This window comes from Microtus pennsylvanicus, chromosome 11 (assembly GCF_037038515.1).
Source record: "Microtus pennsylvanicus isolate mMicPen1 chromosome 11, mMicPen1.hap1, whole genome shotgun sequence".
In the NCBI taxonomy this organism is placed as follows: domain Eukaryota; kingdom Metazoa; phylum Chordata; class Mammalia; order Rodentia; family Cricetidae; genus Microtus; species Microtus pennsylvanicus.
In genome coordinates, this window is record NC_134589.1 from 57127168 (window position 1) to 57145162 (window position 17995).

Below are 17995 nucleotides of genomic sequence, written 5' to 3' on the forward strand. Positions count from 1 at the left end.
AGACACTTACCCCATTCACTGACTCAATGATTCAGCATTTACTAATTGTCCAAGTTAACTCTTCTGGCCACATCAAGGGGAGGAGGTAAGGATGCGAGGGAGGACAGGGAACCAAATGGGATTCAGAAGCAGAGCGCTTAAAAGATGAATGATCAGAAGACCAGCCTTGAATTAGAGGCTGGTAATTAGAGTCGAAAAACCAAGCTGCATTGGAAGCTCTGTGGGCCAGATGAGCTGAGGCAGCCTGCTTAGCAGGGAGAGAGGCCCGATGCCCCTCATCTCTGACTTCTCTGGCAGTTGGTGTTAAAGCTGCAGAGGGGGCTGTAAAGGAGGACGAGGGGTCCCCCTGCACACAGACAGATTGCCTGTGCCCTCCGGAGTGCTGGATGCACACACGCTTATTTCTGCCTGCATTTACAAATGGTTTGATTGCTATCTGCAGCACGTGGGGATGTAGATAGAGGCATTCTAGTTAGCATGGGCCCAGGGAGATAACTGGGAAAGAGCTTGGGGCTCAGACTGTGAAGAGCATCCCGAGGCTGACAAGGGTCAGAAGCCCATTATAAAGAAGAAAGGGGAGGTCCAGTCACTGGGAAATGGAGCTCAGCACTTCAGGGACAAGCTGAGTGCATGGCAACAAGGAGATCAAGGCAAAGGGGTGAGAAAAGCTGATTGTTTTCAAGAGAATTCAAGGGCTGAGAGAAAGGGGAACACAGTGCATACCAACACAGAAAAGGAGTCTGGTATATGAGTCTGTGAGAAAAGCTGTTCTTCAGTCTCTTTGACAGGACACTGAAGATGGAATTTGGGGACAACCATTCCCCCCAGACCAGCAAAAGGAAGTTTGAGACTGAACTTCAGGGCAGTAGAAGAGAGAGACACACATCTAAGGGCAGCACACAGTAGTTAGAACCTTCTGAGGTTTCAGTATGTCCATTGGATAGTTCCAGTAGACATGAAACCAGTAATCAGTATAGGACTTTGTAACTACTTCCAAGCATATAGAAGCATATACACTGTAGTATAAACTATATATGTCACCGAAAATAATCCAATATATTTCTCCTATTTTAGTGAATCAAAGCACACATGCATTCTTTATATACAGCATGTATATAATCTTTATGTTTCATATTATATCATAAACACGTTTTTTCATATAGCATGCTACTTCATATTTCATCATATCTGTATAAACACGCACACACCAAGGATTCAAGAGAATCCATCCAGTGCATGTAATAACCTTGTATGCAGTTCTGCAGCTCAAATTCAGGATCTTACACATGCTAGGCAAGCCTTCCACTGAGCTTCTTCCTGGTCCCAAAGTGCAGCCCAAGCTGACATGAGATTCACAATCCTCCTGCTTTGTCCCCGTCATTTCCACCATAGCCTACTTGACTTCCTGATTCCTTAGAAATTAATCACAGCTTCTCTGGACCCCAATCTCATCACTTCCCTTTTAGGAGTTGATAGTGTGTGCTCAGGAGGGGTAAAGCTGAATATGACAGGTGAAGTTAAGGAAGGGACCCTGCAAACGACAAGGAATTCCACACATGACTGTAACACTTGAGCAAGCTTTCTTGTTCAGGCTACAAGTTTATAAATGCCCTCCTGGAGATTAAGATCCTAAGTCATGCTCACATTTATGACTTGCTCTAACCCAGATGTTGCATAAGGTGATTTTGTTATCTCATTTCTGCCCTCACAGCTTCCCGAAGGGACAGAGGGACAAAAGATCATTGTGCTGAGTCCCGTCTGGGAGAAAAGGGTCTGAGACACAGGTCCTGCTCTAGAAGAATGCCCAGATCTCTAAAAGAAAGATGAGATTAACACACACACAAGTTGTCACAGTATGGTGATGTTTAAATTAAGCTGTTGGTATCTGTCATTTAAGAGAGGCAACGTCCTTGGCAAAAAGTTTGATCAGAATAGTGAAAACTAAGAGAAATCTAAATGGATCAGGACAGAAGATGTTAATTCCAGGGCTATAATTGTGGCTACCACCTCCTCAAACTCTGGGCAAGGTCTACAGGTTAGTCAAATGGGGTAGCAATAGCCAACATGGCATTTACTGCAGTTCAGGTTTTCAATCTCCAGTTCTTTTTAGCTCCACCTCTTCTGCTCCACAGACTTTGAAGCAAGCACAGTCATTTCTTTTGTGATGGTGTAACTGATTTAAGTTTCCCCTGTGCCACTGTAGATGGGAGAGCATGAGAGGAGGATGGTGATGGAGAATCCAGGGATCAAGTTCAAAATCTGACTGTACCATTCAGCAGCTCTGTGGACCTCATATCTCTGTACAGAATCATGGGGTCAAACACATAAGGGGAGAAGTTCTTTGGATTAAGACTCAAATTCTGTAAGCTCAACTCCAACTTTACCATAACATTGCTGTCTGGACCCGCTCACACCTTTAGGGTGAGGTGGACACCCAGGTTGCTAGCTTTAACACAGGGGAGAGGTCTTGTCATACAGCCATGAAGCCAGGATGGGCTAAAAGGACCTTTGTGGTCCCATGAAGCCCACATAAACAAATATCCATGCCAGAATGGCTCTGCCCTGGCTGGAATGTTGTAGTCTTGAGTCTCCCATTTACTGTATGCACGTGGCTGTGTGTGTTCCAGGTATGAGCTTTGGTGTGTGCCTATGAAAACCAGGGAACAGCCTTAGGTCTCACCCCTCTGGCATCATTCACCTTCTTTTTATCAATCTGAAACAGAGTCATTCCCAGGCTTGGAACTCACCAAGCAGGCTAGGCTGGTGGGCCAGCTTTCCCCAGGCTGCTTCCTGATGCCCACTGGTGGGAGGACAAGCATGGACCGCCATGACTGACTTTCTTAGGTGAGTTCTAGGGATCAAACCCAGTTCTTCCTGCCTGCAAGGCAAGCAGCTTATCAACTGAGTCATTTTACATAACCGTATGTATCTCCCCTGCCTTCCCAATCATTTTAATCAGGACTCCTATGCGTCCTCTTGTACTGGCCTCACAGCAGGCTTTCTAACTGCATGAGGGTGACTACACAGATTTCTGCTCCAGAGTTTTTCAGCCTGTCGCTCGCTGATCTGACTGTAAATTTTCAAGGGACATGAGCTCCCCTGGATCTGTGACAGCTCATACACACGGACTTCTGTGTGACAACCTGCCTCCACACCCAGCTGTCTGCCCATGTGGTTCATGAGCCAATCTCTCTCTCTCCTTCCCAGAACCTAACACAAAGGTTCTTCACTCACCCCGGCTGTCTCACGTCACATTTTTTAACACACGTGCATCTTTATGCAGCAACTAGAGACCAGAAGCATCTTATATCATCTAAGGCCAACAGTCTGACTCGGAGTCTGGCAGGCCCTGCAATCCATCCTTCCACAGCTCCTTCATCTCCCTCCACCCCAACTCCTGGGGCAGCCTTCCGCCTGCCCCCATTACATAGCACAAAGGTGAATAAATCAACGTGAATCTCTTATTATCTTATTTTCTCTGTGGTCCCTCCTACCTTGCCCTCCCAATCCTGAATGGACGGAGGGAAATTAATGCCCGTGTCTCCAGCAAATGTATTGCACCTATAATTCAGTTTTAAAACAAGCTGACTAGCAGTGGCTAAACCTTGGGCAGAAGGTTCATTTTTCACACGTGTAATTGAATCCTTCCCTTCGGTTTTCCTCTATGTATTAAAGACAACTAGTGCCTCACTGAGAACTCTTAGAAAATATCTACCAGGCACTCGTCAGTGGAGGGCAGGGCGGGGGATGAGAGGGCTGTGGCCAAGTGTTTCCCTGTAGTTTACAGGTCGAAAGTCACTGTGAAGTTCTGAAAGAATTGCAAGAATTTTGTATTTCCTCAGTGCCTATTTGGTGACATCAACATTTATGCAAAGCTTAGGTATCACTATCAGGGAATTTAACTGACTTCTTGCACTAAATAAGTAGTCTAGCTGACTGCTTTGCCCTGTTGAAATTTGAAAATGTGTTCTCTATAAACAAAAAGTCTAAAATCTTTCTGTTCTCTTCCACACTTGGAATGACGCATCTTTTACACACTGTTTCAAGCCAACAGAAGTGGGTTTAATCCAGCAACTACCCAGGGATGAGGTTCACAGTGGCCCTGGGTGGATAAGATTCTTCTGGAGTTTACACATGATTATTTATTTTTCTGGATAAAACTATTTTGTATTTGACTTACATCAATCTATTACTAACTGACTTTCCAGCTACTTGAACCTGCTGCAGGTCCTCATGAGCTACTGAAATCACTTTCTGCTGGTTTTGTCTGGCAGCATTTTCTATCCCAAAGTCCATTCCATTAGCCCCGTTTGCCTTATCATATTCTCATCCCTGATTTCTGGTCCTTATCCTTACTTCTCCTGTGCTTATTTTTAAAAATAATTATCTATTTATATGTTGTATATAGGTGTGTGTGTGTGTGTGTGTGTGTGTGTGTGTGTGTGTGTGTGTATGATGGCACATGGGTGGAGGTCAGAGGAGAACTTCCAGAAACCAGTTGGGTCCTTTGACCACACAGGACCCAGGGATTGAGGTTGTCAAGGTTAGCGGGATTTGCTCTACCCACTCAGCCATCTCTTCGACTACTGAAATGCTGTAGATAGCAATTCTGTGACAGCCATTCCTTTATAACAGGATTTGAAAACCAAGTTCCACCATAACAATTTGGAATGTGAACCAGGGATGGTGGTGCATGCCTTTAATACCAGCCACTGGTGAATTAAAGTAGGCCCTTTAATTCAATGAGTTTGAGGCCAGCCTGGGCTATATAGGGAATTCCAGGCCAGTCAGGGCTATATAGTGAAGGTGTAAATCAATCTCACACCAGTTTGGAATTATGATTAATAGAATTTGTTATTTATTTAAGGGGGAAAAAACTTATAGTTCACCGTCCCAGACAACAGCCCTCTGCACAATCAGGAAGGGAGCCTAGTCCCTGGAAGCGGAGCCCAAAGCCAGAGAGAGAGCGGAGGGCAGTTGCTGCTTTTTTTAAAGAGAGAGAGACCATGCCCCAATGGGCTGGTATCTCAGCAGCTATTGGCTGAAGGAGCAGAAGGAGCTCCTGCAACAACATAGTAAGACCCCATCTCAAAGAGTGTGTGTATGCATGTGAGTGTGTGTGTGTGTGTGTGTGTGTGTGTGCATGCTTGTCTGTCTGTCTGTTTGTGTCTTTGTCTGTGTCCATGTCTGTTTAAAATATCTGACTCTATGGTTTGCACTGGTAACCATGGCTACAAAGCCAAGGGCCACATAAGGGACTCTGGGCCACACTTTTAGCCCCAATGTCCATTTAAGCAGCACAGAAAAGTATACAGGGTCCGCACCTCAGGAAGTCCCTGATGTTTTATTTGGGGGTTTGATTTATTTTTACCAAGTATCTACATAACATCAGTGTCTACCCAAACAGAGGAGCCTCCATGTAGGAAGGAGAAGGGGCCCAGGGAGAGTGCACAGAACAAACCCAGCTTTTCTTGCTGGATGTCAGCTATATCTCGCTATACAAGAAAGCAGCACAGAAAGTGGGGCTTAAAAGAACCATGAAGCAGTTATTTGCTCCGACTCTGAAATGTAAGGAGAATGTGGCTGGACCTCTGAAACCTGTCAATCATTCACTCTCACTTGGCTGAGACCGAGCAGGCCTGGCAGGTCTGGACTCCACACCTGGGCCCTCGGCTGTAACAGCTGAAGAGCTGAGGACAGGCGAGGCCTCTCTCTATGGCAGGACTGTGGCTTCCTTATTTGGTGGTTTGCAGCTCCAAGTGAGCCAGAGAGGAAACCTCCTGGGCTCTGCACAGTATTATTTCCACCAAATGGCAATGCGATCATAAGGCAATTGAACACAAGATGAAATAGTTAGCTTCCAGATCCTGACGGGAGAGCTGGAATGCACACAGCTGGCGGAGAGGAACGATTGGTAGATCTTGGAGACAGTCCACTGAACTAGCCATTGGGGTTCTTCTACACTCATATTCTAGCAAGGATAAGGGCTTAAAATTCACTTGGAGGGGTTAACATCCCCTCCAAGACTTTTACTTCACAGATTGGGGCACTGCAGAGAACCCCCCTTTTCTTTTAATGTCACCTAAGAGTTGTCCTTTCATCCTCCTTTCAAGTTTGTTGGAGTCTGAAGCCCACATTAATTTACCTGTGGTTAAAATGGCAAACTTGCATAGGAATTTGATAGCATACAACTTCTTAACAAAGTAAATCACTTAAACTCAGCTTAGAGAATCTCCCTTTATTTACGCCGCTTCCTCGATTCAGAAGAGACCTTGGCTACTAATATCACAGAAGAACAAATATGTCAGTCAAATTTTCATTTATAGACAATGGAAAGTTTTTCATTGAGCGTCTAGAAGTCTGAAGGACTCTTAGGGAATTCTAATGTTGTACAAGCTTAACTGTCCGTTTGATTTTATCACCACCAACTATGTAGAATTGGATTGCCTTACAGGGTTACAAATTTGACATTGTGGGACTATAAGGAGATCATGACCATTGTGTCCCAGTTTGAACTTAGTAAATGAATCTAAATCTTCTCCATTCAACAATTTGAGGCTTAAAGTTACAGACTGAGAGTCATAGCCTTTGTGCCAAGAAAAGCTGGTTCATCGGGATCTACCCTAGGTATAGTTAAATGTGTCTTGGCCTAAGAAAAAGTAAGGTATTTCTTTTCCTTTTTATTGACTTTACTGTCAGAACTTATCACAATGTCCTTGGGTGACAATCTTTAATGTTCTAGTTCTTTGTGTCCCTAAGTACTTAACACTGAGCGGGAGAACTTCCATTTTCTGAGTTCCCCTTCGGGATTCAAGGTTGAATAGGAATGAAGAATTAAATAGAGTCTCGTTGGCAGTAGAAGTTGAGTATCATGACTAAAAGTTGTTATCCTTGCAAAATGTTTGCCATCAAATAACATAACTGTCTCCTTTGGGTTCAATTCCCCAAAACTTGCATGTTTTGTCATCATCATAGGGTTTGGAAGATCTTTAAAAATAAAAAGCATGCTCAATTGATAAAATATATTTATTTCTTCAGTAAATCTCTTAAAACAGTCATAGTTTTTTCAGAATTTCCTGCAGTGAGGGAAACCCACCTCCTTCCACCTCTGTCTTTATTCATGCTCACAATCTTTTCCAAATTTAAGAAGAGATGTGACTTCCTGCTCCCCAGTCAGTTTCATTCACGCATTTCCATGGCTCACTGACAGAGTTTCATGGTAGAAGGCCACAGCCCACAGACGAAGTCTTCAATCTGTCCTCTAGGACAACCTCAAAGCTCATCCCCCAAGGACTGTTCGGAAGAGATAAACTGGAAGAAAGGGGTCCCAGGCTCCACATTCTCAATTAAACAGAGAAACTCACTTTTATCGGTTTTTTTCATTTTCCCTTCGGTATGAAATTTCACTTGAACTGAGAGTTCTCAGGTCATCAAGCATTTGAAAGCAACTGAGCAAGGGAACCCATGTGGGTTTGTAAATCCTGCTAAACTCATTTCTACATTGTGATAGAATTCTTCTTACTGGTGCTATGAAAGACTTTTTTCAAGCTGAAAGCTGTGATGTAAGGCTTCAGACTGACCCGTCTATCCCCAAAGGCCTCCTCGAAGGTCCTGCCCTGTGGCTTGTATGAGTTTTGAGTGGATGCCAAAGATTTCCAATCTTCTCAGTTCACAGGGCTAAGAAGCCAGGCCGAGGGGGAAATCCCAGCTGTAAAGTTTGAAAAAATTCTCAGATGTTAATTCTGACCCGTGCGCCGGCATGCCTGCCTGGTGGGTGATGCCAAGTAATCTTGCTTTAGACTTCTTAATCCACATCCTGCTAATGGATTTTATCCCTAGATCCAAAGGTTACAAATTAAAGACCCCATTTCCACCTCTTTTCATTAAATTATTCTAACCTCACCCCGGGTAATTCATCACTGTCTCTCCAGCTCTTGGTAGAACATGTTGGGACTGGAAGGACCAGTTTGCATAGTCAACATCTCCACCTTCCACACACATTCTAAGAACACAGGTCTTGAGTCCAGCCTCTCGGATGTGAATGGGGTTTGTCCGGGTGTCACATCCTGTGCTGTGACAGTCAGTTCCAAGAGCCCTGTGAACCATAAAAACTCCCTTTTTAAATGGTATCGTACCCCTTGTTATTTTTTCTTGACAGTTTTCCCTTGTCATTTGAGGTTGCACCTTTGGATGTCTTGACCAGAGGATCATTTGCCGGCTGTTTACATAGCATTCTTTCTGTGCACACAAATCCTGCCTGGCCACTCAGAGGAAGGAAATGGGGGTCAGAAAGTTCACGTGGCCCTAGACTCTCTGCACCTGTGAATGGTGCTGACTTCTCCAGTTTCTGTGCATTTAATAAACTCTGCTGATGAAATGGAGGCCTTGGCTTCACCTAATACTTGCCGTGAACCCAGTTTTGTCCCTAAAACATGAAAGCATTTAAACCCTAACTCCCAGTGTGACTATATTTGATATAGAACGTTAATGCAGAGTTAGTAGAAGAAATGAAACTGTAGGAATGAGACCCAATCTAATAGGATCCCTGTCTTTATTCAGGAAGGGATGATGTGGGTTATTAAAGAAGCTGTTTTGGCCAATGGCTTAGTAGAGTAAAGCCAAGCAGGAAATCCAAACAGAGATATAGCGAGAAAGTAGGCGGAGTCAAGGAGACACCATGTAGCTGCTGAAGGAGAAAGATGCCAGCTGCCAGCTAGAACCTTACCAGCAGGCCATAGCCTCGTGGTGAGTCACAGATTAATAGAAATATACATAAGCTATTGGCCAAACAGTGTTGTAATTAATATAGTTTCTGTGTGATTATTCACATCTGGGTGGCCGGGAAGCAAACGAGCAGTCTCATACTTCAAAGGGTCACCAGAAGCTTGCTTGTATAGGGGAAAGGAATTAAAAGCCATGTGCACATATCAAATGAAGGACCCAGGAGAGATCGACCTGCCAATACCTTGATCTAGACTTCCTGCCCTGAGAATTATATCAGAATAAATTTCTATTGTGTGGACAAAGAAGGAGGCTCAACAGTAAAGTTATTTGTTATAAAAGCCCAACGACACGAGTTCCTTTGGCTCCCATAACTTGTAGTAGGAGAAAACAGAGTACCAAGAGTTGTCCTATAATCTCCACATGCACATCATGGCAACACACATACACACACCACCACCATCGCCAACACAACAGCAACAACAATGTTAATAATAATTACAATAATACCAGCTGCCAAGCCTACAGTACTTTGCTATTGAAAGACATATTTTGCCTTCTTTTTGAAACACACAAGATGACTGATGGCTGGTGTTCCATGGCAGATAGGAACTGGCTACCAGGGCAGCACTCATATGATCCCAGCATAAGGATTTTCATCCTCCGTTGGGCACTTGATCCACCAGGAAGGTAAGATGGGACAAAGATCCAATGACTCACTAATGGGTAATAATGGAATCAATCACACTTATATATAAAGAAGTATCCATGAGCCTCCAAAAAAAATCAATGCGGAGAGTTCCTAGAGAACTGAGCACAGAGAGATGCCCAAGCATGCTGCTGGAGACAGTATCTTTCCTCATGCCTTGAGCTGTGCGTCATGCCCCCCCTCTCTTATCTTACGTCTTTAGTAACGACCTCCCCAGCAATGAGTAAATATAAGCAAAGATTTGCCTATGTTCCATGAGCAAAAACTTGGATCCCAGTGAGAAACTGCTATAGCTTTTTGACAGGGGTGACAGGAGTGTAGGTGACAGCCTCCTACTTAAGTCTAACATCTGAGGTAAATGACCATCCAGAAGGACTGAGCCTGTAACCTGTGGGATCTCTCACTATCTCTAGGCCCATAGTGTGCAAATTGAAGCTCCCAATCAGCTGGTATCTGTTGGAGAAGCCATTGCCAGAAGCTCTGTGCTCAGTGCTGCATAAAAATGGAAAGAGAAAAGTGTGTTTTCCCCTCTGCCGTAGCCAGAGAAGATTATTGAAGGGCCATGTGGCTTAGATACCTGAGATCAGTCTGGATGGTCACTTTCCTCTGACATGGCTATTCTTATCTGGAGATGAGGCTTCGGTGTAGAAGACAATCACAAAGAAATCTAGGAATGTTGAGAAATTATAAAAACAAAAGCTGGGGAGCTGGAGAGATGACTCAGTGGTTAAGAGTGTGCAATTCTCTTGAAGAAGATCTGCATTTGCTTCTTAGCACCTACATCAGGCAACTTATAACTCTGGGGAATCTGATGCACTTTTCAGGACTAGGTGGGCATATGCATTCATGTGTAGAAATCCACAGACACACACACTCATACATATAATTAAAATAAAATAAATCATCATCATTAACTTCATCAGTATCACCATCATCATCACCAACATCTCTGCCATCACCTTCATAATCATCACCAGCTCTGTTATCAACACCATCATCATGGACCTTTGTGACATCAAATGAAGATAGTTTAAAGAGGAAACATATGTATATTCATCTTTAAAATATGATGCATTCCAGCTATATAATGAAAATACATGAATAATATTTTCTATACTCATACTTAAGAAACATAAATGCAAATGTGTGTCCAGTAAAAAGGCAACTAAATAGAGCCATTTACAAACCCCAATGCCAGAAGCATGTGTTACATCAAAAAAAAAAAAAACACAGCAACAAAAAACTAACATGAAGATGGACAGAGGGTTCTCCATTCTAAAACAGATAAAACACACCAGGACAATTTATAAACTTATAAGAATAGAGAAACACAAACTAAACTAGTCTTCAATTGTTGGAGTCTAAGATGGTTCTTCTAAACTAAAACAAAACTGCCAGTTCTGTGTGTCACCAGTGGAAGACCCTCCATTAGGAACAACGACCAAAGTCCCCTATTCTGTCAATCATCACCAGAACCATCTGGGGCAGCCCAGCCCTTTTGTGTGTTCAGTTGACTCACATTGCTATGGTGAAGTGATGTCTGGAGGCTGTGACTCAGGTGAGCAATAAGAACCAGATGGCGACAACACAAACTCAGCAACTCCCACACTGTGGTCCTTGCAGCAAGCATAATTATTATAAATGGGAGGATGATGGCATGAGCAGGGATCCAGGGTTTCCAGGGGGACCCGCAAAGCAGCATCCTCTACACGGGGATGCAGCCAAGCCTCAGATAACACAAAAGCAGCCAGATTGGTTCATGTTTATGAACACGGCACTCACTCGATGGGTCATTGTCCTAATCTGATTAATGAAATGATGATGCTAACAGGGGTGTTCAGTTTGCTCCGTCCTGTGACTGACCCACGTCGTGCCAAGTACCCTCAGACCATCAATTCTCAGTGCCCTTGTCAGATAATTGTTTATGAGAAGACAAATGCATGTGGCAATCTTGGCTGAAGGGGGCTGATGTATGTGTTGCTAAGGACGGAAATAATCAGCCTGGCAATAAATGGCCTGTGTGTTTGTCAAATGACAAACCAGGATGCATTAGCATTCCTCGGGCACTTTCTCTCTAGGCTGGTGTCTGATGACTACCAAAGATCACCCATGAGTAAGTACCAGGATTTAACCAGACATAATTACTTGGCCAGTGCAGACATACTCCAAACAAAATTGATATCTTAATGATACCAGTTAGTGTCGAGTCATAAAAGCCTGGTGAGAAAGACATGGAGAGCCAATGAAGCCATCTACACTGTTCTGAGAGGAAGAACTTCCTAACAACGTGCAGCAGCATTGGCTTATGAGCATGGGATGGATTTCTGACCTTTTGTCTTCTGTTGGATTCTTCATTCCACCTGGAAGCTCCCTCCTCACCACACTCTCGATAGACCCGGCAGCTAAACATCTTTATACAGAGAAGAGGCTTTAGGGTTTGTTTGTTTTTTCTCACACTCTACAAACTCGTTATAGCTATGTGACCTCTGAAGGAAAGCAGCTAAGATCGGATCTGGATGCTGGTTCACCCTGGAAACTGAGATAGAATCATCTCTTGTCAAGCAGCCATGGTAGAAACCTGTTGCTCGTGCCCACATCACCCAGAGCATCCTGCACAGTGCTCAAAAACTCCCATGTAAATCTCCATCCTAACCACTTGCTATCTGTAGGCATTGCTTGAATATGGGAGATGTATGTACATTGTCTGCTTCCTTGCCAACAGACATCTGGTTCCAGCATCCTAAAATTCTAGGCAGCCTCTCTGCTCATCACTAGGATACAAGCATTTCAAACTGTCCTTTGTAGATCACCTCCAAGAGAAAAATAGCGCCATCTCACCGACCCTTTTACTACCAGCTTCAGCTCCCTCCTCTAGTTTCATCATCTTCCAGTGGCTTTAAGCCCTAACCGCCTGACTGAACTCACACACCCCCCCTTTTGAGTCTCTTTTCAACCTCCTTCCTTTACTAAAGCCCAGTGATTTATAACCTTAATCGCCTCACCTAGAAAAGGAAGAGGGGTGACATCATTTTCAAAACGTGTCCTCTACAACACCAACCTTCCCTCCCACAGCTCTATAGATTAGGTATCCAATAAATATTTGTTGAATGAATGAAATATGTGGAGCATGAAAGATGGATTCTGAAGACAGATAAGTTTGGGGAGAGTCGAGATTAAGTGTGTTTAGTCTTTAGTCTAAGATCCTTCAGATCTCTTAATGCGCTAAGAAGCTGGGTGAAGCTCCAAGATTATATGGAATGTGACATTGAGCAGACTTATTTTACATGGAATTCATGGTTTTCAGGTTGCCTAGGAACCTCTCACGGAATTACATTAGACTTAATGATTACCAAATTTCCTTCTAGTTATTCAGTTCTATGCCAAGTCTCTCTCACAGAGACCCGTCCCTCACCCCCATCCATCTTAGGGGGAAGGGGGAGTCTTCAGCTTTATCTCCTGCCTAAGCATTCAACACTACATCTTACCTTCAAAATTCCAGTCATCACCCACACACGCACACACATGTACACACACTTGGTCTCTGTTTCTCTGTCTGCCATCCCCTTAGAATCCCTGGAGAGAGAGATTATTAACTTTTGTAGGATAATGAAATGACCAGTAGCTGGGGATCCTGCAGCTTCAGAATGTGGACTCTTGCCAGAAAGTCCAAGACAGGCTTTGAGGGCTGAAACCTACGGTTCCAATCCTTCAACTCCTGAGGAGGGCGAATCAGCTAGAGATTAAGTTAAACATTAAAGACCAGTGGTTTACTGAATCTCACTTAAACAACAAGTGTTCATAGGAACGCAAGCCAGAGTCAGGGAGATTCTGAGCTGGTGAGCACGGAAGATCCTGGGAACGTGATGTAGCCCAAGGATAAACAGATACTCCCATCTTCATCCCTCATGGCTCTTCCTAAACATCTCATCTTGCCCTGTCCCAGTAAGTCAAGTGTCTACCAGACTCTCCAAATTATTTTTGCCTATTACCTACTTTGAGAAGATGTTTACATAAGCCCTAATTTATATTCCAGGAGACTAGGAGGCTAGGGTTTTGGGGGAAGTGTCTGAAATAAGAATGTTCTTATGAAAAAAGGCTCCCAACCTAATACTAACCTTGAGCAAAACTCAGAGCTTTGGAGACTCAGTTTTGGTGAGTAAATAAAGCACATTTGTGTCAGATGTGATGCTGGGAGGTATAAAATGCTAAGTCTCCATATTTCAAAGACAGAGTCCAAATCCGCACTGCCCTACCCACCTCCATGCATTGCAAAGGCCACACCATTAACTTTGGTGACTTTGTGGCAACATACTTTTTCTATAGTTTAGTATCATACAGTTGTTTGAGTATAAGATTACTACAGCAAGATACCGTAGGTACCATGACTTAAAAAAAATTGTGATTCTCGTAGTTTTGGGGGGTTCAGAAATCCCAAGGTCAACACATGGCCAAATGCGTTATCACTTCTTGATTTTCAAATGCCCATGAGATTGTGGGGCAGAGGTAGGGGCCTCTGGTCTTCTTCTGGGTTAATACAAACACAAATCTCATCACAAGAACTCAAGCCTGATGCTCTCATATAATCCTCATGTCTTCCCAAAGACTGTACCTCTGCTCATGATCACCATGGAGACTAAGGTGTCAACAAAGAAATTTTGGACCAACAGAGGTATATTCCATAATATACATCCAGTATCTTTTTTCCTCTCTCCCTCCTCCCTTCCTTTTCCTCTTCTGCCTACATTTCCTCCTCTTCCTCTTCTACTTTCCTTCCCTCTTCTTTCTCAGAAATGGGTGTTCATGTAGCCTAGGCTAGCCCTAAATTTGCTATGAAGCCAAGGATGATCTTCAACTCCTGATGTTCCTGTCTTCTAACAACTGGAATTACAGCTGTGAAAATCAATGCTAAGCTCCACTAAATTTCTTTAAAATTTAGATAATATTCAGATTAACAAACCACTTACAATTTGGTTCCATGTCTATGATAGTCCTTGATTTCACTGACAGTCTGTGACCAAGTTATTTCGTTGAACTCTTCATGTTACTCCCAAGGCTGTTTGTTCATTTCTTATTGATGATCATAAAACTTCTTGTTCTTCTGGATCTACCCTCCCCGCAAATGCCCACATATACTGATGGATGTTCGAGAAAAAGAAAATTCATGGTGATAAAGTTAAACTCAAGTAAACACTTAGCCTGTCCTCAGAGGGCTAACTCGCTCATATGTATTTCGAATCAGCTGGAGATATAGGTCATGTGTAGCCCTTACAATTTTATTTTAGTTCATAACTGGCTCTAAACCTCTAGATCACATTAGCCAAACTGAATAATAAAATGTTCTCTTTAGCAGTGTTGGTGAAACAGTTTGTTGCTTCTATACTGCTGTTCCCATCGCCACCCCTATACACACTTATTTGTGTTTTCTCTGGAGAAAACAGCTATATGCCATCTGCCAACCTCCTTCCCAGTGTGGCTGAGTCTCAGCAAGAAGAACACACATCACTTTCTTGCCTGGGCTTTGGAAATGGTCCCTCTATGCTGGCACAGAGTCGCCCAGAGCAACCTTGTCATACACACTTAGTAATAGTAACCGCCCCGGTTTAAAAAACCATTCTTCTGAGGTGCCCCTAGGCCCCAGAACTGACTCCTTCCCTGCTGCTCCTAGAATTTCTTCTCCATACATGGAACAACACTAATTGTCAGCTATTATATATTTATATATAGAACGGTTTCTCCAGCTCTTGATCTTTTTCTTTTGCTAGCTCCTCCCCACATATGTTCACTTCTATTTACTTATCTATTCACATGCTAAGAAAGCAAGCAACTCCAGGGCTCTTGACTCTTAACCCCTTCTCTACGCTCCTTCCCCTCTCAGGTACTTCCTTCCAAAACTGGAAGTGAGTTCTTGACAGAAATATGCATGTTTTCACTAAATTTCCCAACAGGTTATCCAGAAGAAACACTGTTCTTTGAATGACCTTCAGCTCAATGACTGACCTAGGGATGTTCCTATCACATCTAAGGAGGAATCTGCAAAGCAAGTCTGTGTGAGCAGAGCCACACATGGCATCCCCAGGGTGCACAGAAAGCCAACATTACACCACAGAGTCAAAGGGAAGAAGGAACCCCAGGCTGGTTCATCAACATATCCCCATAGCCATTCATCCCTAAAGCTGAGTGGCCAGGCTGTGCTGCAGATCGGGAACCCACTAAGGCCAGCTGGCCTGGGTCTGGAAAAGCATGGGATAAAACCGGACTTGTTGAACATAGTGGACAACGAGGACTGCTGAGAACTCAAGAACAATGGCAATGGGTTTTTGATCCTACTGCACATACTGGCTTTGGGGGAGTCTAGGCAGTTTGGATGCTCACCTTACTAGACCTGGATGGAGGTGGGTGGTTCTTGGACTTCCCACAGGTCAGGGAACCCTGATTGCTCTTCGAGCTGATGAGGGAGGGGGACTTGATTGGGGGAGGGGGGGGAAATGGGAGGCGGTGGCAGGGAGGAGGCAGAAATCTTTAATAAATAAAGAAATTAAAAAAATAAAATTAAAAAAATAAGAAAAAAAAAGAAAGGGAAGGGAATCTGCAGTTCTACCAGGCTTGCTGCAGAGGTCAAGGTCAGAGTCTAGTTGCTCAAGCTGTTCAGAACCTTCCACACATTCCAGCGAGCAGCTGGGAAATTCCCAGCACTTAGAAAGTAATTGCTAGTTACTGCTCTACTAGTCCCAATTTTAGTAGCAAATGAGCAATGTATAATGCATGGAGCTTATTAAAAATAAAAAACCAAAATGCCCATGAGAGGAGTGAAAAAGTCACAGAGTTTACCAAGATACCATCATCATCAAAGCTGACCTGTGAGGGTCCCAAGCCCTACACAGTGTCGGGGAATGCTGGCATCTCTGTGATGCTCTGTGCTCTGTGTCACCCCCAACAGTGACACTGAGCAGATGACCCCGTCCTTCCCCAGGGAGGAAGCCCAGTCCCTGACCTGCCAGGGCAACCAGAGGCTCAAACTTTCTTCCTGAAAGAGACATAAGGCAAAGGTTTGATTTTTTTTTTTTTTTTTTTTTTTTTGCCAAACACCAAAGTTCTCCAATCCTGCTTGGCAGGGATAAACACTATCCCTGAGCTTCTAAAGAGAACATCTCTGTCACCTCTCCCACCTCTAGCATCCCCTCCACCTGCAGCCCTCTGTGCCTCATCATCTTAAACTAGAGACAGCCTCACACACCATCCCCCAACGGAGTCTATCCTGCATCCCAAGGTGCCCAGGCCTAACCCAGACATCCCAGTATGGCACTGCTGAAAATCATTCAGAGGCACCCAGCTGACTGGCAAAGAATTAAGCAGCATTTACAATTTATACTGAGTTTTCCCCCATTCATCCACACAGCCTCCCTCTGCCCTTTGCTCTAGACTTTTCTGGGGCATCACATCCCAGCTCATGACCTACATTTCTGCTGGTACAAAGCACATGTGTCCCCCTGCCCACAAACTGACCCACAACTCTCAGCTAGGCAACTGCCTACCTGGGTCCAGCCTCCACCTCATTCCAGAAAGCCTTTCCAAAGTGATGGCTGTACTAACCCACTTCAGGGTTCACAGAGCTGAGACATGACAGGTGGAAGGGAACCTGTAGCTACCCTTGTTGGAAGGGGTTGTGCCAACATTACCCTTTTCATTCACACAGATTCTGGTTGGCAACTGAGAGAAACGGCTCGGTGGGAAAAGCGTGGACTAACTAAGCAGAAGAATTTTAATCTCCCAGGGTTCCGTGGGGTTTTAAAATAAGAACAATTTTGAGAACTCAGAAAACTCAAGTTGCAACCATGTGGGCGATCACCATAGACTACTCTGAACAGGAAAATGTCTTCCCGATTTGGCAGGTCAAAGCGCAGTGTGCAAAGCAGAAAAAAAAGTTAAACCCCCAAAAGAGAAAGGATAGCTTGTCCAAAAGGAAGCAAACACGAACAGAAAGCTCCCATGAGACGGGAGCCATCTACCTGCAGCTGTGAACAGAGGTCCTGGGATGCCACCCAGGCTCCCTCTCCTGTGGGTGGATGTGCTGAGAGCCTCTTGGCAGCTCCGGAATTACTTAATTAGAATAGGTTTTTCATTAGCTGGACCTCCTGTTGTGTGAGGCAAATTGTGTACCCTTCCTTCTCCTTCAGAAGGACTAAAGAGCCAGAGTGTATCCTTGAGCAGAGGTCAACACATAACACCTCACAACAGCTAGAGAAAGTGGCCACAAGGCTGAGGCAAGGGGACAGACCCTAAGTTAGAAGGGAAAATGTAGCAGACAGAACCCAAGGAGAGACTTCAGTGATGCTGCCCAGGCTTTCACAAAACCGAACCAGCTCCTTCAAGAAGCAGAGAGACAAACAGAGCTGTACAAGATGGGTTAGAAGGTAGCATTTTGAGAGCAAGGAAAAATGAAATGGGGAAGGGTGCCTCGGGAGGAGGAATGGAAACCAAAAAGCTAACAACAACAACAGAAACCAACAAACCATCTAAATCTTAAATACCCCAGAGAAAGCTTTGAAGACAGGAGACAGAAGGAAG

At 44.1% G+C, this 17995-nt stretch overlaps 1 protein-coding gene across 2 annotated transcripts in view; it reads right to left on the reverse strand.

The window, feature by feature from the left end:
* Nucleotides 1–17995, reverse strand: part of LOC142860648 (heparan sulfate glucosamine 3-O-sulfotransferase 3A1) — a 93634-nt gene that overhangs the window by 32123 nt on the left and 43516 nt on the right. The window contains exon 1 of one of the 2 annotated variants that reach the window (XM_075992159.1): nt 11760–11835. The exons of the other annotated variant lie outside the window; for it this stretch is intronic. Coding sequence (XP_075848274.1) covers nt 11760–11785 — 26 coding nt within the window. The 5' untranslated portion in view covers nt 11786–11835. Of the gene's footprint in view, nt 1–11759; nt 11836–17995 lie in introns of those variants that run through there. 2 annotated transcript variants of the gene reach the window in all.